Source organism: Anas acuta, chromosome 25, assembly GCF_963932015.1.
Source record: "Anas acuta chromosome 25, bAnaAcu1.1, whole genome shotgun sequence".
NCBI lineage: Eukaryota > Metazoa > Chordata > Aves > Anseriformes > Anatidae > Anas > Anas acuta.
The window spans coordinates 4,303,857-4,331,241 of NC_089003.1; the positions used below are offsets into that span (position 1 = coordinate 4,303,857).

The window sequence follows — 27,385 nt, forward strand, 5'->3', positions numbered from 1 at the left end:
ACCTGCTCCACCGTGGTCTCCTCCATGGGCTGCAGCTTGGAACCCTTCTCCACCGTGGTACTCCATGGGCTGCAGGGGGACATCCTGCTTCACCATGGTCTTCACCACAGGCCACAGGGGACTTCTGCTCCGGCACCTGGAGCACCTCTCCCCCTCCTTCTTCACTGACCTTGGTACCTGCAAGGCTGTTCCTCATTCCCTTCCCTTCCCTTCCCTTCCCTTCCCTTCCCTTCCCTTCCCTTCCCTTCCCTTCCCTTCCCTTCCCTTCCCTTCCCTTCCCTTCCCTTCCCTTCCCTTCCCTTCCCTTCCCTTCCCTTCCCTTCCCTTCCCTTCCCTTCCCTTCCCTTCCCTTCCCTTCCCTTCCCTTCCCTTCCCTTCCCTTCCCTTCCCTTCCCTTCCTTCCTTCCTTCCTGATCTAGTCTGCTGTCTTTGTCTATTTGGACTGGGTGCTTTTAGGGGCTGTAGCTGATATTTCATTCAGTTCTAGCTAATTATTTTGAATCTTCAGTCTTACCTACTTTTTAACTTTGAATCCTTCCCTTCCCTTCCCTTCCCTTCCCTTCCCTTCCCTTCCCTTCCCTTCCCTTCCCTTCCCTTCCCTTCCCTTCCCTTCCCTTCCCTTCCCTTCCCTTCCCTTCCCTTCCCTTCCCTTCCCTTCCCTTCCCTTCCCTTCCCAGGCAAAAAAAAACTTGAAAGGCAAGTTTTACAATGACATGTCACTCCCAGAAAGAACTGAGACATCAGAATTCATTTCTGAAACAACCTCAAAGACACCAGTATCAAAGACTACGGCATTGAGTGGGTATATCACATCCCCTGTCATGCACAAGCCTCTGGAAAAAATGGAAAAATACAATGGACTGTTAAAGACTACACTAAGAGCAATGGGTGCTGGGACATTCAGACACTGGAATATGCATTTGGAAAAAGCCACCTGCTCAGTCAATGCTAGGAAATCTGCCAGTTGATCTGACCCTGCCCAGTCAAAATTTTATTTAACGTAGAATGGGATAAAGTCCCTGTAATGCACATAAAAACAAAACAAGCAAACAAACAACAACAACAAACTACACGCTGGCAAAGACAGTCTTGGTTATTCCTGCCTCAGGCAAGAGCAAACCAAAGAAGAATGAATTTTGATGGAACTAAAGTGCAGCAATGATACAAGTGGAGAAGTATCGTAGTATTGCACCAGAGCTGGTCTCTGCATGCAAAAATTTAACACCACAAACCACCTCTTCTACCCTGAAAGACCATTATGTCTGATGGAGCCCAAAGTCATGAAAGCTACAGCCCTTGCATAGAGGGCTGAACCACAGAGGGATAGTCCATAGACCAAGCGATATCTGTGTGTATATATCAAAAGGCTGGAAAGGTGGTGATGATTAATGAGAATGTTTTGGAAACTGTGACACCTGACCATGACATAAATGGTATAGAATAAGAGGTGGATATTGCCCTGGTTTTGGCTAGGACAGAGTTAATTTTCTTCATAGTGGCTGCTATGGTGCCATGTTTTGGATGTAGGAGGAAAATAATGCTGATAAGACACTGGTGTTTCAGTTGTGGCTAAGCAGTTCTTACCCTAAGCCAAGGGCTTTTCAGCTTCTCATACTGCCCTGGTAGTGAGGAAGCTTAGAATCCACAAGAAATTGTGAGGGGACGCAGCCAGGACAGCTGACCCAAACTGAGCAGAGGGGTGTTCCATACCATATGACACCACACTGAGCAATAAAACTGCAGGGAGTTGACCAAGGGGGCTACCATTATCTGGGGACAGGTTTGGCATGAGTTGGGTGTTAGCGAGAAACTGTGTTGCGTATCACTTGTTTTTTGTATTCTTCCCCCTCTCCCCCATTTTCTTTCCTATTAAACTGTCTTTATCTCAACCCATGAGTTTTATCTGTGTGGTACTTAGCTGCTGGCTGGGTTAAACCACAGCACACTGGCTGTCCAGGTCTCCAAGTACCCAGCGAAAAATCCTAAAATCTGAATAAGTCTGTGATGAACCTTTGCCTCTTCTGTGATGGAACACAGTTGCATAAACTAAATTAAACTAAACTAAATTGCAGTAAATACCTGTATATTAAATGAGTAAGACTCTCCCATTCTTATGCAATAGCTTTGTTCTCTGTTCATCACTCCTTAATTTCCTGGACTACTATATTATTGTGATAACGATAAATTACCAATATTTCACGCAATGCATTGATCTGAACAAAGAATATTTCTTAAAAGAAAGTTTGGAGATTTTGAAAATTTTGAAATAGAACATGCTTTCAAAAACAATCAAAAATATTTTCATGCTTATTGTCAAGTCTTATGTTCTGCATTTTTTCATCTGATCACAAATAGTCCACATGAAAAGAAAATCAAAACGAAAACAAAGAAACAAACAAAAAACAAATCTGGAACAACCATATATAAGTTCCCTAGAATTTTTTAAAAAATAGAAACTTAAAAAATAACTGGAACCTTAGTAAAATGAACTACTGTAATGGACAAGGGATGTTTTCAGTGGTTTAATTCGTGTTGTTGATTTTCAGTTTTCATACAGGTTCATTGCTTTATTAGTCTACAACCACTTTGATTTCCTAGCAGCTGTTACCTTCAGAGACAGCATCTTAGTCTTGCATCAATTGTTATTTAAATTTCTTTCTATGATTCTATGATTCTTCTTCTAAAGCAAAAATCAGTTATTAACACATTATCTAACTTCGCTTTTACATTTCTCTGTAAAAGAAAACAACCATCTAAGAAAGGAATGACAGTTGTGAATTTCTCATTCTGAGAAAGACATTGTTGAGAAATTTCTTGATGGCATTCTTCATCTCTGTGTTCCTTAATGTGTAGATTATGGGATTCAGCATTGGGGTGATGATAGTATAAAGAGACGACATGGCTTTGTCCGCCACAAACTTTTTGAATGGCCATGCATAGATGAAGATGCAGGGTACAAAATGGATGCTCACCACTGCAACTTGGGCTCCACAAGTGGAAAAGGCTTTGTGCTTCCCTTGTGTGATATGTGCCCTGATTTTGACCAAGATGACAACATGTGACACAATCAGGACAATAAATATGAGGATCATAAGCAGTCCGCTGTTGGAAACCATGAGCAACTCAACCGCATAGATATCTGTACAGGCTAGTTTGATTACCTGTGGGAAATCGCAGTAGAAATTGTCTAGTAAATTTGGTCCACAGAATGGCAACTGAATGATCAGTGCTACCTGCGCAATAGAATGAACAAATCCCCCTACCCATGCTCCTGCAACCAGGCCAAGGCAAACATTGTGATTCATGATATTTAAGTACTGCAAAGGTTTATGAACAGCCACATACCGATCCAGAGTCATCACTGTGAGGAGGAAAACCACAACACCTCCTGTGAAATGGAAGAAGAAAATCTGTGCAATGCATCCTCCAAAACTAATGGACTTATACTCAGACAGGAAGTCCCATAGCATCTTGGGCAGAGTCACTGAGGATTCACTGAGGTCTAGGAGGGCTAAATTTCCTAGAAAAAAGTACATAGGCTTGTGAAGCTCTTGATCTATGATTACTGTGGTGATGATAGTGACATTTCCAAGCCAAGTCATTGTGTAAATTATGAGGAAAGTTGCAAAAAGTACATACTGTAACATGGCACTTTCAGTAAAACCAACAAAGAAAATATTTTTCACAGTGGTGGTGCAATTCTCCAGCTCCATTACTACCCTATAGGATGCAACCAACAGAGAGAAGATTAGGTGAAGTAGTTATTATTCATAAATATACTTACTAAGAGTAGTCTATTAGCTATTCTATTGTTCTGCCTCAAATGTGATAGGCCATTGTATTTCTTTAGCTTTTCTTGCACTGCAGTTTTAATCTCTAGAAGTCCTCTTCCTACAAAGTCTTCCAGTACATCCTTGAAAATGATCGGCCATAGGATTCATGTCATTTGACTCTAAATGCAGGTTTCAATTCGGAATTTTGGCACCTAATTTTGCATATCTGCATTTTATCCATCTTCATGTAAACTACACTTCTAAGCTTTTGCTATAGTTAAAGTAGGTGGGCATGATTTGACTAAATGTAAGTGCTCAGTGTCATTTTAGATATCCCTAGGTAATCCAGATATAATCACAGAACTGGGAGATGTGACATAGTATCTATGTAAAACCTTGGCATCATGCTGTTCTAGAGATAGCTGGCGTGTATCAACAGGAGATCTCATATAGCATAGATATATGTGTTTAGTCAGCTGAATTCCATCGTTGGGCTTTGGTCAGTAAATTCAAACAAAAACTAGAGTATCAAAATACTCTCCATAAAAGAAAACTTATTCCTTCAGCTGTCCATGTTCCAAATGTTCGGTCTATGTGTGGGATTCAAGTTGAATTTCCACAGATGTGTCCTCCTTCCTTCTTTCCCTCCTTTCCTCCTTCATTCCTTTTTTCCTTCCTCCCTCCCTTCCTTCCTCCCTCCCTTCCTTCCTCCCTTCTTCCCTTCCTCCCTTTTTCCCTTCCTCCCTTCTTCATCTTCCTCATTTATTCCCTCATTCTAATGACTCTGCATGCAACTGCAGACCTGCTGTATTTATTTCCCATATTGCAATATAGCTACTTTTTTAATCACACCAAGAAGACCTCAGAAAAGTTAGAGAAATACTTTGATCCTTGTACGCAGGTCAATAGGCAGGGAAAATGACATACCTAGCAGATTCTGGAGTTTCTTCTTCTCCAAAAGTGGCCTGAATCCTTGTCTGTGGTATGGATGATGAAGAGTTGTGATGGGAAACTTCTTGGAATAGCTAGCTTTGAAATCAGCAAAGATGACGTGATAGCTAGCTTTGAAATCAGCAAAGATGACGTGAGGTATGGATTCTTCAGATACACAAGAGCCAGTTGTATTCTAAAGATGTCTGTTATTCCTTGTGCAGTTTGGTGGAGGCTCAAGCTTCCTGCCAGTGGGTAAAAAGATTGTTGCAGATAACACTTCACTTTCATGTGACATACACTAAAATAAAAAAAATATATATAAATATCTTCAGAGGCTTTAAAAATATTGTAGAATCTACAAGGTATGTGTTCTCAGTGTTACTTGTACCTTTTGGAAAAACAGAAGTGTTTCTTCAGTCTGCATGCTCAGTATAAAAGAGCTAGTCTCAGGGTTTTACCCTTCTCTTTAAAGATGCAAATTGTCTATCCAAATTTTGATAGTTGAAATTTACAAGATTCATCTTAGCTAGTTGTCTACACTGATTTCACACTAAACACAAAGAAACAATTCTTTCACAGCACAGCTTTAAAAAGACCTTTCAGGTGTTTACCCCAAAGTAAATGAAATCAAGTTCAGTAGTATTGCTTTCTCCTTAGACTATACAATCTTAATGTCTATCTCCAATGAGTTTCTGAATAATTTCAACTAAGGGCTTGTCAGTGATTGCAGCACTGCAACAGGTAGTTGCTTAGTAAAACTGTCATAATTGAGTATGTGATTGGCTGGATTAACACATGAGTGAAGGGGGTGTATTCCACATAAATTTAAGCATTTAGACACTTTAATTAGGAGTGAGCAAGCGTGCAAGCATGCAAGCAAACAAATAAGATTTTTTTTTTTCCAGGCAATGAGATCTGCTAGGTAGCGTAATGTAGACAGATAGGATAATAGGATTCATCTCACTTAAACATAGGTGCCTAAAATTTAATTGACTAAGTCTACACGTATCATCCAGTTCCTATCTGTAAGCAGTGGGAGAAGATAGTTATTTATGAGCAGAATTTATCTCATTATTGTTGTCCCAAACTGGTCAGATGAATCACCACAGCTGCTGATACAATTTCAAAAGGGAAGTAATATCCATTTATCAGAAAAGGAGTAAGGGAGCTGGTGCTCATGTTTTTCCAGGCCTAGTCTAGGAGACAAGCGTCTAGTGTACGGGAACGGAAAGGGTTGTTTCTATTGTTACTTCACCACCTTGATTTTTTTTAAATTTTTGCCTCCTTAGGAAATATCTTCACTTTGCCAATTAAGTTACCTGTACAATTTGCCCTCGGTACCTCCTGTGATTACTCATCCGGGATTACTCTTGCTTCAAATCCAACCTCTTCAGGATGTTCTGAAGACTGGTGCAGTTCTGAGGAGAGCTCACTCCATTTTCTGTTTTCTATTGGCAGTAAGGTTGACACCACATAAACTTTGACTTTTTTTTCACCAGAAATAATCTGTAAAGCTATCCTGGCTTTTGCTGCACTCTCAAACATTCCTAGATGACCTTACCTTATTGCATGTAACAATGGCACTTTGGCATTCATGTTTCAAACCTTCTTCTGGGTAATGGTTCAGGCACTTCAGCATGTAATAATAACAATTACATTTTAAGATGCTTTATTGGTCTCTGAGAGAGGTCTAGCTTAACTGATCGTAACATAAACACAGCCAGTCTTAAGCAGTGAGCTTGAGCTGCACTGCAAGATGTTTTTTAGAAGGGAAAAAAAATAACTCCATAGGACACCTCTTTGTATTACAGATAAATGCATCATGTTAGCAATGAAGATGAGGCTGATGCAGCTCCATGTCTCCAGGACCAGCCAGAACCAAGGCTGAACATCTATCTCCAGTTGGCACACACACACAGAACAAACCTACACACCATATGTATGTACAAATATACATACATGGCTAGAACACAGAGCAGCCTTGAAAAAAGAAGGAAGGAAGGAAGGAAGGAAGGAAGGAAGGAAGGAAGGAAGGAAGGAAGGAAGGAAGGAAGGAAGGAAGGAAGGAAGGAAGGAAGGAAGGAAGGAAGGAAGGAAGGAGGGAAGGAAGGAAGGAAGGAAGGAAGGAAGGAAGGAAGGAAGGAAGGAAGGAAGGAAGGAAGGAAGGAAGGAAGGAAGGATTGGATGAGGAACACTGACAGAATGAAATGCAAACTCTGCTGACTGGCCTACAAAACATTAATTTTTTAGTTTGCTTTTTAAAGAGAAAGGTAACATAAGCCATCTCAGGGTACATTGTTTGCCTGACTTCAGAATCTTCACAACAACTAACTAATGGCAAAATGGTTAATTATATTTAGCATTTTTTTGTTGTTGTTGTTTCGATGTGCCCAGGGAAATTAACTTCCCTGTGCAACATTGGAAGCCTAATTAAAACGCTGGAGAAACAAAGTTAAGGAAACTTCATTTAAGCTTCAGCTAACTTTGCTTCTGAAAGCTGATCTACTTTTACCTCTATGAAATGAGTTAGAAATTTTGATTTTTTTAATTTTATTTCCAAAACGGGCAAGGTAAGATCTAAAGTGACTTTTTGTTTTATTTTGTAAAAAGATTATTTACTCTAATACAGTAACACTAGAGTGATCAGCCTGAATCACTTCAACGGAACATGCCTTTCAAATGGCTACAGATTTTACTTTTGCCTCTTTTAAAGATGATTCAGATGGCGCTCCAAGAGGAAATAAACATTCAAAATAATTCATCCATTAATTCTAAACATTGTTTATATGAGCCCACCCATTAGACTCTACCAGCAATATATCATGTTCCCTGAACTCACCTCTCCTGCTCCTTGTTTCTATATGCCACATGTGCATGAAACAAACCCCAAATGAATAGCTCACACAAACAGGAACTTATGTGGTTGATAGTGAGATTGGTCTTCAGCTAGCGTAAATCAGAATTTCACCTCTAATAATAAATACTGTTTTTTTGCGTCTAAGAAACACAGCTATTGATTTTGCTACAGTCTACCTCACTCACACATGCCATCCTGTCTCCTTCATAAAGAACAGACGTTCTGGTCAAATTGTGCCATTTAGTAGATCATAGCTTCACAGGATGTAGCCAAAATAGACCTAGGCAGCAGCTTATGGTTGGATTCATGTCTCTAACTCCCATACATGAACTATTGATTCCAACATGTCCAAATGATGGTTTTTTGTTTGTTTGTTTGTTTCCTTCTTTTTCATTTCTTTTTGAATGCCAACTCATTGGCATTAATAACCTGGAAAGATGGAGAGGAACACAAGGTGGATGCATTGTCTGTCCAACTTCAGAAGTATGAAGAAAGCCTCTCTTCCACTCTATGGGCCTGTGTCTCAGCTGTGAGGAAACTTTCCCAAGAGGTCCAGCAAATCAAAGAGTTATGCCCTAATCCTTATCTATATGAACCAGTGTCTCACCTGTTAGGAGCAAGTGCTCCTCTGCCCAAGAGAGGACATAGCAGGTACACACCATGTGCCATGCTGTGGTTTTACCTGTGCAACCACAGGGAGGACATGAGGAAGTGGAATGGAAAATCTACCTCAACACTAACACATAGATACACAAATTACAAGGAAAAACAATGGAAAAAGGGACTGAAAAAGGGACTGCTAAGAAAATGACTGCTCCAGTATCCAGTGAGCAGATCTCCAGAACAGATGAGTTGAGTTTACTCCTGGCTTCAATGAAGGGACATTTGATCCACATTTACATGATGTGAGTAAAGAATTTCAACACAGTGGAAGGGCCCTGCCTCCAGCCAGGCAGAGGAAAGGAGCAATCAGGTTTATTGGACTGTGTGGATTCAAAGGCTTGGCACATCAGACCCACAGAAGTATTAGGCTCTAGTGGACACTAATACACTGTGTAACTTAATGCCATCAAGTTAGAAAGGGGCAGAACCCATCTTTGTTACTGGAGTGACAGGGACAGCTGGTTGCATTGGAGGCTGAGGTGAGTCTAACAGGAATTGAGTGGCAAAAGCACTTGGTGACGAGTCTGGAGGCTCTGGTGCATCTTTGTCATAGACTACCTCGTGGTATGGTATTTTAAGGATGCCAAAGGGTACTAGTGGGCTTTTGGCATAGCTGCCTTGGAGACAGAGGAAATTAAACAGCTGTCTACCTTGCCCAGTCTCTCAGAAGACCCTTCTGTTATGGGACTGAAGAGGGCTGAAGAACAGCTGATATTGCTAATACATTTTTTGCAACCCCTTTGGCAGCAGAGGGCAGGCCACTCTTGGCTTTCACTTGGAGTGGTGTCCAGTACACCTGGAATCAACTGCCCCAGGGTGGAAATACAGCCCTACCATTTGCCATAGACTGATCCAGGCTGCACTGGAACAGGGGGAAGCTCCAGAGCACCTGCAATACATTGATGACATCATCAAGTGGGACGGTACAGCAGAAGGAGTATTTGAGAAACGGAAGAAAATACTCCCAAGTCCTTCTGAAAGCTGGTTTTGCTATAGACCAAAGTGATATCAAGGGACCTGCAAAGCAGATCCGGTTTTTAGAAATAAATGGCAAATTGGATATGGTCAAATTCCAGTGGATGTGATCAACAAAATAACAGCTATGTCTCCACCAGCTAGCAAAAAGGAAACAGCTTTCTTAGGATTTTTTTGGCCTAAGAAAAGCTTTCTTAGACTTTGTGGGTTTTTGGAGAACGCAAATTCCAAACTACAGTCTGATTGTATGTTGTCTCTATCAAGTGACCCAGAAGAAGAACAATTTCAAATTGGGCCCTGACCAACGACAAGTCTTAGTACAAATTAATCAGGATATTCATCATGCTGTAGCCATTGGGCCAGTCCAGGAAGGACAAAAATCTAAAAAACATGCTCTACACTGCAGCTGGGGAAGAATGTCCCCACCTGCGACATCTTTCAGAAAGTACCAAGGGAGACCCCAAGTCATCCCCTAGAGTTTTGGAGTCAGGAATATACAGGCCAGCACGTGGATAGGCTGCTTGAGGGGTAGGCCTGACCATGGACACTTGGAAAGGCCACCTGGTTACTCAACACTAGGGTATCTGCCAACCAAACTGTCTTTGCACACTCAAAACTCTTATGCAGCGTAGAAGGAGATAATATCCCTGTATAAAAAACTTACTGGGGAAGACAGTCTGGGTTATTCCTGCCTCAGGTAAAGGCAAACCCATTTGTGGGACTGCTTTTGCTCAAGTACCTGGGTGCTCTTGATGGTAATGCGTAAGCATGGGGAAGCCCCATATTTTGCTCAAAGGGATTTAATTTCAGTTGAGAAAAAACAATGATTTGAATTGTATTATGTTAATTGCTATATAATACAATATGCCATCACTACTATGGTTGCTATATGCCACATCAGCAGTATTACAGTACGAGTCACCCAGATTATATCTTTAATATCTTTACTGATGATTTGGAAGAGGGAATTGAATGCACCCCCAAGTAAGTTTGTAGACAACACCAAGCTGGGGGGAAATGTCAATCTGCTGGAGGGCGGGAAGGCCCTGCAGAGGGACCTGAACAGGTTGGATCAATGGGCAGAGGCCAATGGGATGAGGCTCAACAAGTCTAAGTGGCGGGTCCTGCACTTTGGTCCCAACAACCTAATGTAACGCTACAGGCTTGGGGCAAAGTGGCTCAAAAGATGTGCAGAGGAAAAGGATCTGAGGGTGCTGATTGATGCTTGCTTGACCATGAGCCAGCAGTGTGCCCAGGTGGCCAAGAAGGCCACTGGCATCCTCACTTGTATCAGGAATAGTGTAGCCAGTGGGACCAGGGATGTGATCTGCTCTGGTGAGGCCACACCTTGAATAGTGTTCAGTGTTGGGCTCCTCACTACAAGAAGGACATTGAGACCCTGGAGCATGTCCAGAGAAGGGCTACAAAAGTAGGAGAGGAGAGCAACTACTGGTCTATAGTTCCCCAGCTCTTTCTTTATACCATTTATAAAAATGAGAGTGATATTTCCCTTTTTCCAGTCACTGGGAACTTTGGCCTGAGTGCCTTGATTTTTCAAATATGATGGGGACAGGCTTGACAACTACATCAGCCAATTCCCTCAGGAAAATTCCCAGCCCCTGCCTAGAGGTTCGGGACTCAAGAGATATGGGAAGCCTGACCATTAGTAAAGACACCGAGGCAAAGAAATTGTCAAGTATCTCTGCCTTCTCCACATCTGTCATTACCAGATCTCTGTCTTCATTTGTCAGAGGTGGTACACTCCCCTTAGTCTTTCTTCTGTGGCCAATGTACCTATAGAACCTCTTCGTATTATTCTTTGAATCCCTCGCTAAGTTTAGCTCTTGGTAATTGGAGATTCCTCTCTGAGAGGCACTGAGGGACCTATTTGCCACCCACACAATCTCTCAAGAGGTTTGCTGCCTACCTTGAACCCACATTCACGACATCACAGAGAGGCTACTGAGCTTGGTCAAGCCAGAGGACTATCACTCGTTCCTGCTCTTAAATAATCACATACCTTAGGGCTTTTATTAAGACCCCTGGGCATCTCAGTTAGCACTCTGGAAGAATGGCTGCTTTCTATAATTGTGTAACCTCCACACTTGGAACAAGAAACCACCTGCAGCCCCAGTTGTCTCTTAAAGAGACAAAGAAAGTAACATACAGAGGATGCAAAGAAACAAAAACTTCTTCATCCTCTGGCATGCACCATTCATCCTTTATCAGCAGGAGGTGAGTGAAGCATCTAAGGTCATAGGCAATCTGGTTGCATTCTGTCGTGCTAGTGCTGACAAGCAGACAGGGAAAAAATCACTGAAAATGGGCATGGAATTTAACAGAACGAAACCTGTGGTGCATGCACAGCAGTGCTAAACATAGGAGTGTGAGGGAGAGGGAGAGAAAGAAGACTTCAAGCGGAGATGATGGACTACCAACAGAGATCCTGAAAGTGAGATATGTATTGAAGCTTTTATGCATTTTAGCTTTTGTAGGATTTTAAAGCTGGGATTGCTTCAGAAATAAAGTCACGGCTTGGAGAGAAGCTAAGAGTTTGGTAGCTGGAGAGCTGTTGGTACCTGGGAAGCACTTGGGAAAACAGTAGATAAGAGACGGAAGAATTAGGGGTGTTCAGGTTTTAGCTGTCTTGCATAAAATTGATGTCAGTGAGAATTAACCCAAATCAATGAACTATCACAACCAATAAGGAAGAGAAGAATTACAGACAATACTGTTCTCCTCCCAGTATGGGGATGTTGACTGCTAACCTTGCCTGAGGAGGAAGGACATTCTGCTTTGAAAGGTGGATGACAAGAAGGGTGAGAACTGTAGTTTCACAGACATTTAGGTTCAAGAATGCCAGTCAGAACCAAGGAATAAATTCAGAGATTATCTATAATTTTGATCTGTCCAAAGAAAAAAATGCAAGTCTGAGGTAGACATGTAAAGCAGAATTCAAACAGTTGAACATAGTATTCAGTGCTGTCAGTTCTGTTAGATCTGAAACTGCAGAGCAGAGCACATAAAATGGCACAAGAGGATGTAGCTTCAGTTGCTTCTACACCAGTTAGGGATGAGCAACCTAGGTGGTAGAGATGTGAAGTCATGAAAGTCAAGTGCAACCACAGATGTATCTATAGGCAAGCAGAGGTGAGTGTTACTGCATTGGATGGGTGTGTGGGGTCAGATAAAGGACAGCAGTGTGGAGCAATAGATTCCTACAGGAATCTTCCTGACACGTGATGGGATGGGAAGGGTTGTTAGGTTAGTTCCAGAGACGACCAAATCAATGAGAGGAAATTTAAAGTGAGGCAAAGAGACACTTCGTTCCAGATGCCTGTCGGCATGGATTTGCAGGTAGCTGAGAAATTAAATAGTGGACAATTATTGACCTATTTATACACGCATCTAGCACAATGAGCCTTTCAACTGTCCATGTAGAAAAGAGGAAATAAAGAAAACCCAAAATCTCAATAATGTGTTTTGTTGTTGTTGTTGTTGTTGTTGTTGTTTTGGTTTGTTTATTTCAAGGCTTGATGAGAAATTTTGATATTTGACAGAAACATCAAAAAGTGTCTTAAAGGGTATTTTTCTCTCTTTTTTCCTTCCTTATATTCCTTTATTTCATTATTTTATTGTAATTAATGCAGTAACAGGCAGACATAGTCATGCATACAAACATACCATCTTTGCAGCAAAATGAAAGAAAGATATTAGAGAAGAAAGGGAGACAAAATTTCATGTAACTTTCTTCTGACGCAGAAGAAACAGAACTGGAATTGGGAGGAATGACAGAACTTATTTTACAAGTCTTTCTATTTAACTAAAGTTGACTGTTTTAGTTTTCTTTTTTTCTTTCTTTCTTTTTTTTTTTTTTAATGTCTGTCTTTGTGAGAGAGGAGTTAAAATCCACAATTTCATTCAAAATGTATGGAAATTTAAATGACTTGACACATTCCATGGGAAGCTCAATATGTTTTCAAAATCTCTCTTCAAGTCAATTCTTGGTGGATTAATTTCAGAGAGATATTTAGATAATTGAATTTTCTTCATGGTTCCAATGGTCTGATGATTTCTTTGGAAAATTAGACACTGCTGAGGGATTTCTTTGAGGAAAGATGGAAGTCAGTATGTGATCTCGGCTCCCTTGAAAGACAATTGAGGAAAATATATTCTTTTAAAAAGTGCTTGAATTGAAAAAAATTATGGTGGAATTCTTTATTCCTTGGGCTGGTTGTACGGATATCATTGACTGTAAAGTGATTTTAAATTGTTCAATTGTAATACACTTCAGATATGAGTGATCTATACTTAGCTTTCTTTCATAATCCGTGGATGTGATTGTTAGGTTTACTGAGTTATTGGAGTGCAATTCATCTAGACTTGTTTGACTTTCTACATTAGAATGAATTGTATAGTACCCTGGAAGGGCCTACTTTTGTCATTTGGAAAGGATGTATACAGGAGTAGTTCAGATAGACAATTACACTGTAAACCACAAAAAATAGCTTACTATAGGAGACTGGACTGATACTTTATGACTTACACTTAATCCTGGTGCCTGTTCACGGGGTGTAGAGAAAATGTGGAATACCTGATGACGTGTGGATGTTTTCAGTTTATATTTCCAGTACAATGCCCAGGTTAATGGGAATCTAAATCACTAGCTTTCAAGTATTTCACCATAAGAAGTGCCTTAAAACTAGGCAATGGTCAAAGGATGTGCTTATTAGGCAGTCTAAGTATACCTGAAGTTGATTAAATATTTTAGTATATTTACACTGGTATTTGTTCATTTTTCTTTGATTACTGTTTTTCAGGGTTTTACAGAGTCCAAATGGAGTATGAGAACAACACAGTAGTTAAAGAGTTTGTTCTGTTAGGATTTTCTCAAACCCACAAAGTCCAGATGATTCTCTTCTTCTTCTTCCTGCTGTTCTATATGATAATTCTCCCAGGCAACGTCCTTATCATTCTCACAATTCAAGGAGAGTCCCAACTGGGAACACCCATGTATTTTTTCCTGGCCAATTTGGCGTTCTTGGACATCTGTTACTGTTGCGTGACCCCACCTAAAATGTTGGCTGACTTTTTCTCACACCGTAAGACAATCTGCTACAATGCTTGCATGGCCCAGCTTTTCTTCCTCCACTTCCTGGGAGCAGCTGAAGCTTTCCTGCTCGTGGCCATGGCCTATGACCGTTATGTAGCCATTTGCAAACCTTTTCACTACACCAGGCTTGTGAACAGGGCAGTATGCTATGTCCTGGTTGGAGCTTCATGGGCCGGGGGCTTCATCCATGGCATCACTCTATTTGCTCTTACCATTGCTCTCCCCTTCTGTGGCCCCAACATCCTGGACAACTTCTTCTGTGATGTCCATCAGCTGGTTAAATTGGCCTGTGCTGATACTCACATAGTGGAACTTTTGATATTTCTCAACAATGGAGTTGTCATTGTCATGTGTTCTGCACTTCTGCTCATCTCCTACGCTGTCCTGCTGCTGAAGCTCCGGACACAGCCCTCCAAGGCAAAGAGCAAAATTGCCTCCACCTGTGTTTCCCACATCATTGTGGTTTTTGTCATGTGTGGCCCAGCTATGTATATCTATGTCTTACCCTTCCAAGCTGTCCCAATGGAAAAGGTTGTTGCTCTTTTCCATACAGTCATCTTCCCCCTGACTAATCCCATAATCTATACCCTGTGTAACAAGGAGATCAGAAGCTCAGTGTGGAAGCTGGTCACCAAATACATTCTTACATGTGGAAAAATATAATAAAGAAATAGTTAAGTATTTTGAAGTAAATAAAACTGTTTTTGTTGCTGTTGTTGTTTTGTTTGTTAATAAAGTTCTCTTAGGAGCAACTCCATGATGTACATTATGTAAGAGCATAATATATAATCAGTAATCTTTAAGAAATTTTCTTCCATCAAAAAAGCCATAGGGTGATACTAATTACTGAATGGAATCATTTAGAGGAGAACCAAGCTGTGTAAAGGAATCAGATCAGTTGTGCTATGAAGTTACTCTTAAAAATCTTTCTTATTTTCTTTCCTTTTTTTCTTTTTTTTTTTTTATTTTTGAGAAATAATCTGGTAGGTGTTGAGACTTTCTAGAATTATTAATGGACTTGAGATTCTGATGCAGAGAGTCAAAATGGTTGCAAGCATGTTAATTCAAGATTTCAGTTTATAGTTGAACTTTGAACGTTGATGCTGGCTCCCTGGAGGCATGACTGCCTCCACTCTTCCATCGCTGCCTTTGAATGAGTTGATTGCTTCCTCACAAAGGGACATTGTGTATACTGCTGGATCATCTAGTTTGTAGGCAGGCTTTTGCTTCTCATCCAACATAGCTAGTCCACTGAAATTGTTAAGTGAAAATCAAAGGCAATGTGGTCATGGTCTTATGGGAGGCATAGAATCATATATTTGGATTGGAAGACAGCTTAAAGATCATCTAACTTCAAACCCTCTGCCATGGGCAGGGATGCCACCCTCTAGACCAAGTTGCTCAAAGCCCCATCCAACCTGTCCTTGAACACTTCCAGGGATGGGAAATCCACAACTTTCCAGGGAAACCTGTTCCAATACCTCACCACACATTGATTGTAGTGTTTGTCTATACAGTTATAGGCATCTGCAACATAGAATGCTATGGATTCCTAAGGATTCCTGCAAAAGGCATTTCTAGGGAGAGATTCAGCCAACACAGTTTCTACTTTGAGTTGAAATAAACTGTGCCATTTTTTCTGTCTTGGCCCTTACTTGCCCTGTAATTTACCTCTTGTTTTGCCTCTCAAGTAGAATTGGCCAAATAATTCCTTGTTGAGAAAAATTAATTCCTTTTGTTGAAAAACCAGGATTTCAGAGAACATGGTTTTCTTACTGGAGTGTGTACTTCATAGACAATGTAGATGCAGAATATGGTAAATATAGCTCCATCCACAAAGTCTCCACTAATATGCAAGAAGGCACTGCACTACAGCGTACAGAATCACAGAATGGCTGAGGTTGGAAGGGACCTCTTGAGATCATCTGGTCTGGCCCCCCTGCCAAGCAGTATCACCTAGAGCACATTGCATGGGATGGCATCTAGGCAGGTTTTGAATTTATCCAAAGAAAGAGAGTCCACAACCTCTCTGGGCAACCTGTTCCAGTGGTCTGTCACCCTCACAGTAAAAAAATGTTCCTTAATATCTGAAAATTTCTGTGTTTCAACTTGTGCCCATTGTCTCTTGTCCTGTTGCGAGGCACCACTGAAAAGAATCTGACCCCATGCTCTTGACACCCTCCCTTCAGGTATTTCTACTCATTGAAATAAGACCCACTCTCAGTCTTCTCCAAGCTAAAGAGACCCAGCTCTCTCAGCCTCTCCTCAAATGAGAGGTACTCCACTCCCCTCATCATCTTTGTAGCCTTCTGCTGGACTTGCTCCAGGAGCTCTATGTCCCCCTTCTATAACTGGATGCAATACTCCAGGTGAGGCCTCACCAGGGCTGAGTAGAGGAGGAGGATCACCTCCCTCAGCCTGCTAGCAACACTCTTCCTAATGCACCCCAGGATACCGTTGGCCTTCTTGGCCACAAGGGCACATAGCTGGCTCAGTTAACTTGCTGTCTACCAGGACTCCCAGATCCTTCTCCGCAGGCCTGTTTTCTAGCAGGTCAGCTCCCAACCTGTACTGGCACCTTGGGTTATTCCTCCATTGGTGCAGGACCCTGAACTTGCCCTTGTTGAACTTCATGATGTTCAACCTTGACAGGCTCCAGCCTGCCAAGGTCCCTCTGAATGGCAGCACAGCTCTCTGGGATATCAGCCACTCTTCTGAACTTCGTGTTGTCAGCAAACTCACTGACAACAGCTGCACCTCGCTGAGGTGCACTCTATTCCACCAACCGGGTCATTGATGAATAAATTGAACAGGACTGGACTTGATACGGACCCCTGGAGGACACCACTAGCTACAGGCCTCCAACTAGACTCAGTGTCACTGATCACAACCCTCTGAGCTCTTCCATCCAGCCAGTGTACCTCACTGTCCACTCATCCACCCCATACATCCTGAGCTTGCCTACAAGTACGTTATGGGAGAGAGTCAAAAGCCTTACTGATATCAAGGTAGACATCATCCACTGCTCTCCACTCATCCACCCAGCTAGTCATTCCATCATAGAAGGCTATTGGCTTAGTCAAGTGTGATGTTCCCTTGGTGAACCTATGACTACCTGACCACTTTATTCTCCTCCGTGTGCTTGTACAGGTCACAGTGTCCTCAGTCCTTATGTAACACCATCTGTAGCACGCTCTAAATAACCAAATATAGTTGCCTGTGAAGTAGGATTTATTTTGTTGTTGCTGTTTATCCCCTCATTTAACTATCTTCTGCATACCGTTTGGCAAAATAAAACTGTCAAGTTGAAAATGGACTTTTCTAAAGTCAGCTTTCTTTACTAACCCCTTTCTGAGGGTGGTCTTCCTAGTTAGACCACTTTGAAGACAGCTTGATCCCCACTTTGGGGATTGATTTGTTAGCTAGTGGCACTGGTTATGTTTTGAATATATGTATGTGCCTATAAGTAACCAATAATGAGAATGCTTGCTATTTCACTAGCATTGTTTGTAATAAACTGTAATATTAGTATATATGCTTACTGCTTTATTACTGACTACTGCTGTTGACTTTTTATATATAAACACATACAAATAAATACACACACACTTGTTTTCCTGATAATAATTCATAATTGCTCGATAAATATACTTGTGTTATTAAACACATGTGTACGTGCTAGCAGTGATTTGTAGTAACTCGTTGTCGGATACCCCGACCAAAAACCCCGGGACAAACGGACACAACGACCAGCGTTCTGTGCCGTAAGCCAATTTATTGCTGCGTGACAGTATCTTATATAGTGCCAAAGCGTCCCACCCAGGAACCCAGGACCCCCCCCACTGTGCTCGCAGGCACCCCAGACCCTTCCCCTTGTGCACGCAGGCACGACCCAGAATAACCCCACACTTGTCATAAAGCAGGAAAACCTATGAATAAAAACCCTTGTGTACTATGGTATCCTGCAAATCCACCTGTAGGGGCATGATGCTCAGGCCGAGTCAGCTGGAGGTTCTGACACCTTTGCTCTAGCATGAATCTACCTGAAAAAAAGGAGAAGGCAAGGTCTCCAAGTCACCCATATCCATCACTCTCTGTATCCCCTCAAATGGATCCCCTCCTAGCTTAATTACAAGCTTACAATTAATTAATTACAATTTCCTATGAGATTGAGACAAGCAAAACAGAAGAGCATAACTAAGTCTCTTGTGATCACATGGTGAAAGACATTGGGAAAAACAGGAAGAGGGACTTCCAGTAACATAGAGAAGAATTACAACACCTGAAAATCTTCCCTACTACCATACCTCTTTTGCAGGGGGCAGAGACATCCTTCCCCCAAGGTGCTCTGTGAGCAGCTCACATAAATGCTGTGGAAAAGAGATGGCAGATTCAGTGGTCACAATCCTTAGAGGTCCGTGCCCTTCACCAAAAGCAGGTGATGTGGAGATTGCAGTTGGAAATAGGAAGGATGTCTCCTAAGCTGGAGATGCACAAAAGAAGACAGAACAGGAAAAGACACCCTCTTTCACCCAAGGGAAGGTATATGAGCCAGGGAACCACAAAAACAAGGCTCTAAACAGCCTGAACAAGAAATGCTCAAGCCACAATGTCCTTCAAAGCTGCAGAAAGGTCAGGAAAGATGAAATGGTAGCCGCTCTCCAGGGTGCGCTTTGGTACCACTTTCTGGCCCTCCAACAACATAACAGCCCGCTCGACCCCAAAGACAGCTCGCACGGCCCAGGCAGGCACTGGCAGTAGGGCTGGGCGTCCCAGGGCTGCAGCAAACTCCTGAGTGAAGGTGCTGTTGGAGGTTTCAGGAGAAGATGGGGAGACACCATTAAAGACCCCTTGCAGGCACTCATTCTCCAGGGCATGACATATGATCCCAGCCAGGTCCTGAATGTGGATCCACGGGAATGGCTGGTGCCCAGACCCTATGGGGCCTCCCAGTCCTAGCCAGAATGGCCAGAGCATCTGAGAGATTGCGCCACCACCTCGGCCCAGAACTACACCTGTGGAAAGAACAGAGTGAGACAGGGACCCTCTCCAGCCCCAGACCTACAGCCAGGAGACAATCCTTAGAGGGCAGGACCTGGGACCGCACCCCAACAAGACAAGATACATAATCTGATGCACCTCTCCCACCCCTTCCCCTACTGCCCCAGCTCCAAAACAGAGCCACTCCAGACACGCATGATGTCCTGTCTTACCAGATCTCACCAGAACACTACGAGTTGGACCATCAGGGATGACAGCTGCAGCTTCCCAGGAGCTCACCAGACGTGAGAAGAAGTCAAAATTCCCTCCAGGGCTATCCTCAGTATACTCAGCTGTGGGGCTAGGGCGGTAATAGCCTGTGGGTATAACAGCAAAAAGTGGGTTGGGGTTGAATCCCAACATCAGCTGGCCCTCTTCTCCCCAACCCTTATCCCTGTCTCCAGGGACATCCTCATATGAACAGCACTAGGTTTTGAACTACAAATGCACTCTGCAGGTTCAACAGCATGTGCTGGTATTCCAGCTGAGATGGCAATGCCATGAATCAAATGCACCAGCAAACAAGGCACTGAGCTGGCTGCATAGAAAGGAGCTTCCTGTCTGTCATAAATGCTAACCTGCAGCAGCTTCAAACCCCGTAGGAAGCAGAAATGCAAAACTGGAGATGTATGGGGGGATTCAGCTGAATCCTTGCTTAGACAACTTGGTTCTACAGATGCCTTAAGGCTTTCACAGGGAAAAGCATTAGGTCCTGTCCTAATGCTACCAAGTGAAAGCATGAGAACCCAAGTTCCACTCCAGTACAAAAAAAGGCTGACCAAGCCTTGCCTAGTCGCAGATGGCAATAAAGCTGGCCCCACTCTCTGGGCCTGATCAGTTTTTAACCCAGCAAAGAGTGTACCTGTCCAAGCCATGGAAGGAGATGAGGTTGGTGAGGCAGGACTTGCCTTTCATGAATACATGCTGACTCGGCCTGATCCCCTGGCTGTCGCACATATGCCGTGGGATTGCATTCAAGATGACCTGTTCCACCACCCTTCCTGGCAGTGAGGTCAGGGTGACATACCTGTAGTTTTAAGGGCATTGAATTAGCAAGTCTCAGTCATCTGGGACTTCTCCAGATGACCATGTCTGCTGATAGATGATGGAAAGCATCCCAGCAATCACATCCGCCAACTCCCTCAAGCACCCTCAGATGGATCCCATCTGGCGCCATGGACTTGTGACAGTCCAGGTGGAGCAGCAGGTCTCTAACTGCTTAAAAAGACAGAGATCTCCTCTGAAAAGTCCAGTGGAGGTCCACAAAAATCATACAGGGCCTGGAGCATCTTCCCTATGAGGAAAGACTGAGAGACCTGGGTCTGTTTAGCCTGGAGAAAAGACTGAGAGGGGTCTTAATAATGTTTACAAATATCTTAAGCATGGGAGACAGAGGGATTTGGGCAACCTCTGTTCAGTGGTTTTGAGGACAGGACAAGGGGCAATGGCCACAAAATGGATCACAGGAAGGTCCACAAATATACGCAAGAGAACTTCTTCACGGTGAGGGTGATGGAGCACTGCAACAGGCTGCCCAGGGAGGTTGTGGAATCTCCTTCTTGGAGATATTCAAGGCCCATCTGGACACCTACCTGGGCAACCTGCTCTAGGGAACCTGCTTTGGCAGGCAGTTTGGACCCAATGATCTCTTGAGGTCCCTTCCAACTCCTATAATTCTGTGATTCTGTGTTATTCTGTAACTGTTTCCAAATGTACTGTGTGTGGGGGTTCTTCTACTCCTCATTCCAGACTTCTAGGTCAGGAGGCTTAATACCCCGAGGATAATTGGTCTGACTACAGAAGTTCTTCTATGTTTGTGAACAGTAGGTCTAGCTAGGAAACCCCTCTGTTAGGCTCACTAGCCACCTGAGTCAGGAAGCTATTTTCCATGCACTCCAGGAATCTTCTAGACTGCTTCCTCAGGGCTGTATTGTATTTCCAGCATACGTCCGTGGAGTTAAATTCCCCCATGAGAAGAAGTGCTGGTGATTGCACAACATCTGCCAGCTGCTTATAGAACACCTCATCTGTCTCTTCATCCTTGTTTGGCTCTTGTTCTATAACAGACCCCCAGTAGGATGTCTGCCCTGTTGGCCATTCCCTTATCCTTATCCATAGAAGTAACATACAAAGAAAAAGAAGATACATCAAAGTCAGTAAAGATAACCAAATCCACTGGCTAAGAAATGTAAAGATAGTAAACAAGCTTTACAGGAGAAATTACTGATGTTACCAGTCCAAAAGGATTCAGCTCTTGTTAGGGCAAACATAAATCTACCTTCTCACCTAGCTGTATTTAAAGAACCAAACAGGAAAAATATCTCAAAAACCAAATAAACAAACAAAAAAGCACCATCCCCACCTCCACCACCAAAAACAAAACAACAACAACAACAAAAACAAACAAACAAACAAAAAAACAACAACCCTCAAACATACAAACACACTGTGTTAACTTGTCTATATGTTACATCACAGTGGTTGTTACACATTGTTATGATCTCTTTATCAGCGAGTGCAGACAAAAAAACACGGGGGAGTGGCTTGAAAGCAAAAGAGGGTAGGTTTAGATTAGATATAAGGAAGAAATTCTTCTGCCCTACACTGGGCAGCTGGGAGCAAATTTGGTTGTTAGCCAAGGCTAACCCACCAGAACCGAGTGGAAAGAACGCACAGGCAAACCCAAGTGCAGGTACTGGTGGACTAGAAGACCCTGCCTGTGTTGGAATGTCTGGGTTTCTAACAGAAAAAGGTACTATGTAACATTTATAAAACATAAACCGTTTGAATTCAGAGTCTTTAATTCATTTGCACAATGCTGATGCATCTGGGCAACAATTCAGTCACTTGGAGGATCTACTCCAGCTCTCATGGTTGCCTCCGGGAGCTAGAAAATGCCTTTGACATGCTCTCCTTCAACGCTCGTTTGACTTGATTGTTCCTGAGTGAGTAGATGTATGGGTTAAGCATCTGAGTCACCACGGAGAAGAAGAAAGAAAGAACTTTGTCAGAGCCCTGCCCACCCCGTTGTGCTGTGCGGTTATACCTGTAAATAGACGTGCTGTAAAATACAGTCACCACCACAAGGTGAGCTGAGCAAGTGGAAAATGTTTTCTTCCTTCCTGAGGAAGATGGCATATGTAGGATGGTGATAATAATGCAACCATATGAAATGACAGTTATTGTTAAGGTGCCTGGCACAATGATAATTGATAGGATAAACAGCAGTCCTTCAATGAACCACGTGTCTGTGCAGGACAGCTGCAACAACTGTGAAGTATCACAGTAAAAGTGGTTCAGGACATTGGGACCACAGAAAGGCAACTGGGCAATCATAATGATGGGAGGAGACATCAGGAGAAAACTCACTGCCCAGCAAGCTAGGACCAGTTGGAAGCAAAATCTGTTGTTCATAATAGTCGTGTAATGCAAGGGGCGGCAGATGGCAACATACCGATCAAAGGACATTGCCGCCACGTGGAAAAATGTGCAGGTACCCAAGCAAAAGAAAAGCAGCATCTGAAGAAAGCAACCAGGCAGGGAAATTATTTTCCTCTCTGTCAGAAGGCTGTAGAGGGTGCTAGGAATGAATGTGGAGGTGAATGTGATTTCCAAAATGGCAAAATTCCTGAGGAAGAAGTACATTGGAGTCTGAAGAAAATGGTCCACTAGAGTGATGCTGATGACAGTAACGTTTCCAAACAGGATCAAGAAGTAGGCAATCACCAGAATCAGAAAGAGGATGATCTCCAAATGGCGGCTGTTGGTCAGCCCCAAGAGGACAAATTCCACTACTGTTGTGTGGTTCATTGAATCTTCATTGCTAGCAGAACAAGAAAAGACCTGTTTTGAGAACTAGTGGAAAACAACAGGACACAAGTCAATATGGTTTTGTTAACATATAGGGGAGATACCAGTAAGTAACCCCCTGGGAGAGACTGGAGCAGCCGCAGTAACTACATTTAAACAATCTTTTTCAGGTAGATAGGGTCCCAAGCACCTTTTGTAATGCCTAGTCCTCATTCCAGTTCAGGCAACACATATGGGTCCCCTCTCAGGACAGTTGAGAAGGCTACATGTGCGGGAACTGTTTTCGACCTTGGGACTATGAATGTTTGAATGGTAATGACAGTGTTTATTCCCCATCAACGGTAGACAGAGACTGAAGCAGATTAGACACAGTAGTGATGGATAAAGTAGTATTGCAGAAAATGAACTTGCTGCAGTTATAAGGAGCTAAAAGGCAAAGAGAGAGGGAAAGAGACTTTACAAAGAAAAGGCTGGATAGATGGGAGCAGTGCTCCAAAGACAGGTTTGTAGAGCTGGTTACCAATGAGCAAAGGGAAAATGCACCAAGGAATGGATGGATACCACACTAAGCAAAAGTAAAAGAGGGAGAAAGGGGAAAGTACAGGAAAAAAAATCTGTTTATTTTTCATTTAACCTCAGCACTATAGCTCCAATGGATTAACTCTGATGCCGATGGTTTCTTCTTTGTGGCACCTGTCTCCAAGTATCCTGCCACACTACACCATCCTGCCCTAAACTCAGACAGGTACTTTGTCCAATGCACTGTGTCTAATGCACTACTGTACTATATTACTGGAGCAGTCACCACTGTGGTTGCCATTACTCTGTGGAAGTGAAGGGGAGCCTCAAAACCTTGGATGATGCCCTTCAATTCAACCACGCTGTTTTCTTGCAGGCTTACCAGATACTATCTATGGCATTTCAGCTGCACTCTCCCTCCCTTCTCTCCCAGATACCAAGCCTCTTAGCCCTAAAAAGAGATGTGGAGCTAGTTTTGCACTCAGATCTCCCAGATTTTATCTTGTGTCTTTGAATCTGGTTTCACACTCATTTCAGACTCACTTCAGCTATTTCTGAATGATTAAAAGGAGTACCAACATGAGTTTCCGGGGAAGGCAAGCACATCTTAGACAACACATAGCCCATACCAAACTTGCCATCTGATTTTCTCTTTTCAAGTGCAACTTACAAAATATTCAAGAAAAGGGTAAATCTGAGTGAGAACACTATGACTATCCTGATCACACTACTCCCATCAGTTCTTTCTCCTTTGGTGCACTTGGTGTCAGCAAAACATGGCGTTTATTAGCTGCATCTCATGGCTGTTTCTCCAAACAAACAAAAAAAGACACAAAACACACACACAGACAAAATAAAAAAAAGCACACATGCAAATAAAACACCCTCTTCCCCCACATTATCACATAAAGTACAGGAAATCCTTTTTTAATACCACAGATGGACAGACATTATCTGGAAGCTGAGCTTGGTCCCTTAAAACCAGAGACTCCCTCAGTAACATCTTAAAGCTTTTACTTGAGTTTTAAAAATGAGCCAGTCAGTTTTCCAAGCCCTTATCCATTTCTTCTTTCCCTATCTCCAAAACAATCACACCCAGTCTCTAAGAAGTGCTCCAAAGAGTTACCAATATATCCACAGCAAGCCAGGATGCTTCAAAAAGAAGTCTAATTCTGATGTTTCTCCTCTATGTAGTCTGACTTCCAGCAAATAAATTTCCACTTCTGAGCTCCTTCTTATAATGCTGTCAGTATTATACACTGTTGTACTTCCTCACTGAGTCAAACCTCAGGGACCAATTTGGTATCGAAATCTGCCAAATACCTTCTGGGAAAACACTTCTGAGAGTTTAAAGAGCAGCAAGAACATAGTCGTACCATAGAGAAAATGAGGTTGGAAAGCACCCCTGGAGGTCCAGTCTCCTGCTAAAAGCAAGCTAACTTCCAAGATGGACAAGGTTGGTCATGACTTTATCTACATAAGCTTGGATATCTTCAAGTATGGGGATTCCCCAGCTTCTCTGGGCACTGCCCGTGCTTCACCATTTTCATTGTGAGGTGTAATTTCCTTCTGTCCAGTGGAGGTTTCCTTGTTTCAGCCGTGACTCTTGTTCTTTCACTGTGCACTGTGCACAGGCATACGTAATCTTGGAGGCTGCGGGAAAGAGAGAGAGATGGCTTACCCATTACTGCAACAGGCAAAACAGACCTGATTTGGGGAAGATTACTCTTATTTATTGTCAATTAAAAATAGACAATTATTACATTGCTTCTGTAACAGACTTGGCTTCAGGAAGGCAAAACTCCCTCAGCCCCTGTACCTGTCAGCTCACTCCCATTTCCATCGCCCATGATAGCTGCATCTTCATGAAAATTAAGCTGACCCAGAGCAGAGGAGCACCACAGTGAAGCAGTCTCTTACAGCACTGGTTCTTGTCTCCTTTTCAGTCATTTTGGCATTGACAACAAACAGACTCCAGCTATGCAAATGTGGCTGGTTGGAACAGAGGGCAAACAGTTGCTGAGAGCAGTGTTTAATGCAGAGGTGAACCTTATGCAGAAAAGAGATCAGTTCAGAGAGCAGAGATTTCTTTACCAGTCCAACCTGAAATTACCATGTTACAGCCTATTCATCCTCCTTTCTCCCAAGAATCCCCCTTTCCTCATCATGAATTCCTTTGATAAGAAGACTGCCCGTTTCCTTATTTCAAGTGCCCCAACACAAAGTCCATCAAAGAACTGAAGAAATGATAGAAGTGAGCAGGAAGACCAGCAGCAGATATCTCCAGCACCTATGCAGTCTGTGCCACCTCACAACCAAAGACACAAGCTATGATACCGCTCCTGCCCTATCGACTCCTCAGCCACAAGTGACTTCACAAGCACCGGCTCAAGCCATGCGCATATGTTTTGGTTTAGGTATCGATTTGGCTTATTATTTTTATTATTTCTAGAATGCTCTGTAGTTGTTAAAGAATGTATCTCCTTGTAGCCTAGCTCCCGTGGTCATCACCCCATGTTATGACGGGAAGGTAATAATAAAGTTTGTTGAGGTTGTATTTCTGGTGATTCGAATACTTAAAGTCCAATAGTCTGGTGGCCCAAGTACAAATAAAATTGTAGTTGTAACTAGAGGCAAGTGCTGATATTTGTCATCTGTAACAAGAATCATAGAATCATTAGTGTTGGTAAAGACCTCCAAGATCATCTGGTCCAAACATCCCCCTACCACCAATATCACCCACTAAGCCATGTCCCTAAGCACCATGTCCAACCTTTCCTTAAACACCCACAGGGATGGTGACTCCACCATCTCCCTGGGCAACCCGTTACAGTACCTGACTACTCTTTCTGACAGGAAATGTCTCCTCATTTCCAACCTAAACCTCCCCCTAGAGCAACTTGAGGCCATTCCCTGTACTATCATTAGCTAACTGAGAGAAGAGGCTGACCCTCAGCTCTACAACACATCCTTTCAGGTAACTGTAGAGAGCAATATGGTCTCCTCTGGGATCCTCTTCTCCAGACTAAACAACCCCAGTTCCCTCAGATGCTCCTCACAGGACTTTTGTTCCAGACCCTTCACCAGCTTCATAGCCCTTCTCTGGACATGCTCCAGGGCCTCAATGTCCTTCTTGTAGTGAGGGGCCCAAACCTGAACACACTACTTGAAGTGCAGCCTAACCACAGCTGAGTACAATGGGACGATCACCTCCCTGGTACTGCTGGCTGCACTATTCCTGATACAAGCCAGGAAGCCATTGGTCTCCTTGACCATCTGGGCACACTGCTGGCTTACATTCAGGTGAGCATTGACCAACACACCCAGATCCTTTTCCTCTGCACAGCTTTCCAGCCATTCTGCTCCGGGCCTGTAGCATTGCATGGGGTTGTTGTGACCAAAGTGCAGGACCTAGCACTTAGACTTATTGAACCTCATGCCATTGGCCTCTGCCCATCAATCCACCCTGCCCAGGTCCCTCTGCAGGGCCTTCCTAGCCTCTGGAAGAATGACACTTCTCCCCCAACTTGGTGTCATCTGCAGACAAACTGAAGATGCGCTCAATTCCCTTGTCCAAACGATGAATTAAGATAGTAAAGAGGAGGGGCTCCAATGATGACCCCTGGGGAACACCACTGGTGACCAGTCACCAGATGGATTTCACTCCATTCACCACCACTCTCTGGGCCTGATCACTTTTTA

The 27,385-nt window shown here is 42.9% G+C and overlaps 4 protein-coding genes across 5 annotated transcripts; 1 reads left to right on the plus strand and 3 right to left on the minus strand.

Moving 5' to 3' along the window:
• Positions 1-2,753: 2,753 nt before the first annotated feature.
• On the minus strand, positions 2,754-3,713 carry LOC137844260 (olfactory receptor 4D1-like). Its single transcript, XM_068660463.1, has one exon. It carries the CDS (start codon positions 3,711-3,713, stop codon positions 2,754-2,756), a length of 960 nt encoding a protein of 319 aa, XP_068516564.1.
• Positions 3,714-13,872: 10,159 nt separating this feature from the next.
• LOC137844644 (olfactory receptor 4N2-like) lies at positions 13,873-17,537 on the plus strand. Its single transcript, XM_068661123.1, has one exon. It carries the CDS (start codon positions 14,039-14,041, stop codon positions 14,975-14,977), a length of 939 nt encoding a protein of 312 aa, XP_068517224.1. The 5' UTR covers positions 13,873-14,038; the 3' UTR covers positions 14,978-17,537.
• A 532-nt stretch (positions 17,538-18,069) lies between these two features.
• On the minus strand, positions 18,070-19,846 carry LOC137844578 (epimerase family protein SDR39U1-like). Of its 2 annotated transcripts, XR_011089942.1 has the most exons (3): positions 19,528-19,846; positions 18,622-19,329; positions 18,070-18,357 (listed from the first exon to the last, which is right to left on the minus strand). XR_011089942.1 is itself a non-coding variant. In XM_068661050.1 (2 exons), exons 1-2 carry the CDS (start codon positions 19,715-19,717, stop codon positions 18,914-18,916), a joined length of 606 nt encoding a protein of 201 aa, XP_068517151.1. In that variant the 5' UTR covers positions 19,718-19,846; the 3' UTR covers positions 18,070-18,913. The 2 variants fall into 2 exon arrangements, 1 of the variants encoding a protein (XP_068517151.1); XM_068661050.1 differs by having other exon boundaries at positions 18,070-19,329.
• A 2,376-nt stretch (positions 19,847-22,222) lies between these two features.
• On the minus strand, positions 22,223-23,164 carry LOC137844397 (olfactory receptor 6E1-like). The gene has a single exon (XM_068660754.1). The coding sequence runs from the start codon at positions 23,162-23,164 to the stop codon at positions 22,223-22,225; it is 942 nt and encodes a 313-aa protein (XP_068516855.1).
• Between the last annotated feature and the right edge of the window lie 4,221 nt (positions 23,165-27,385).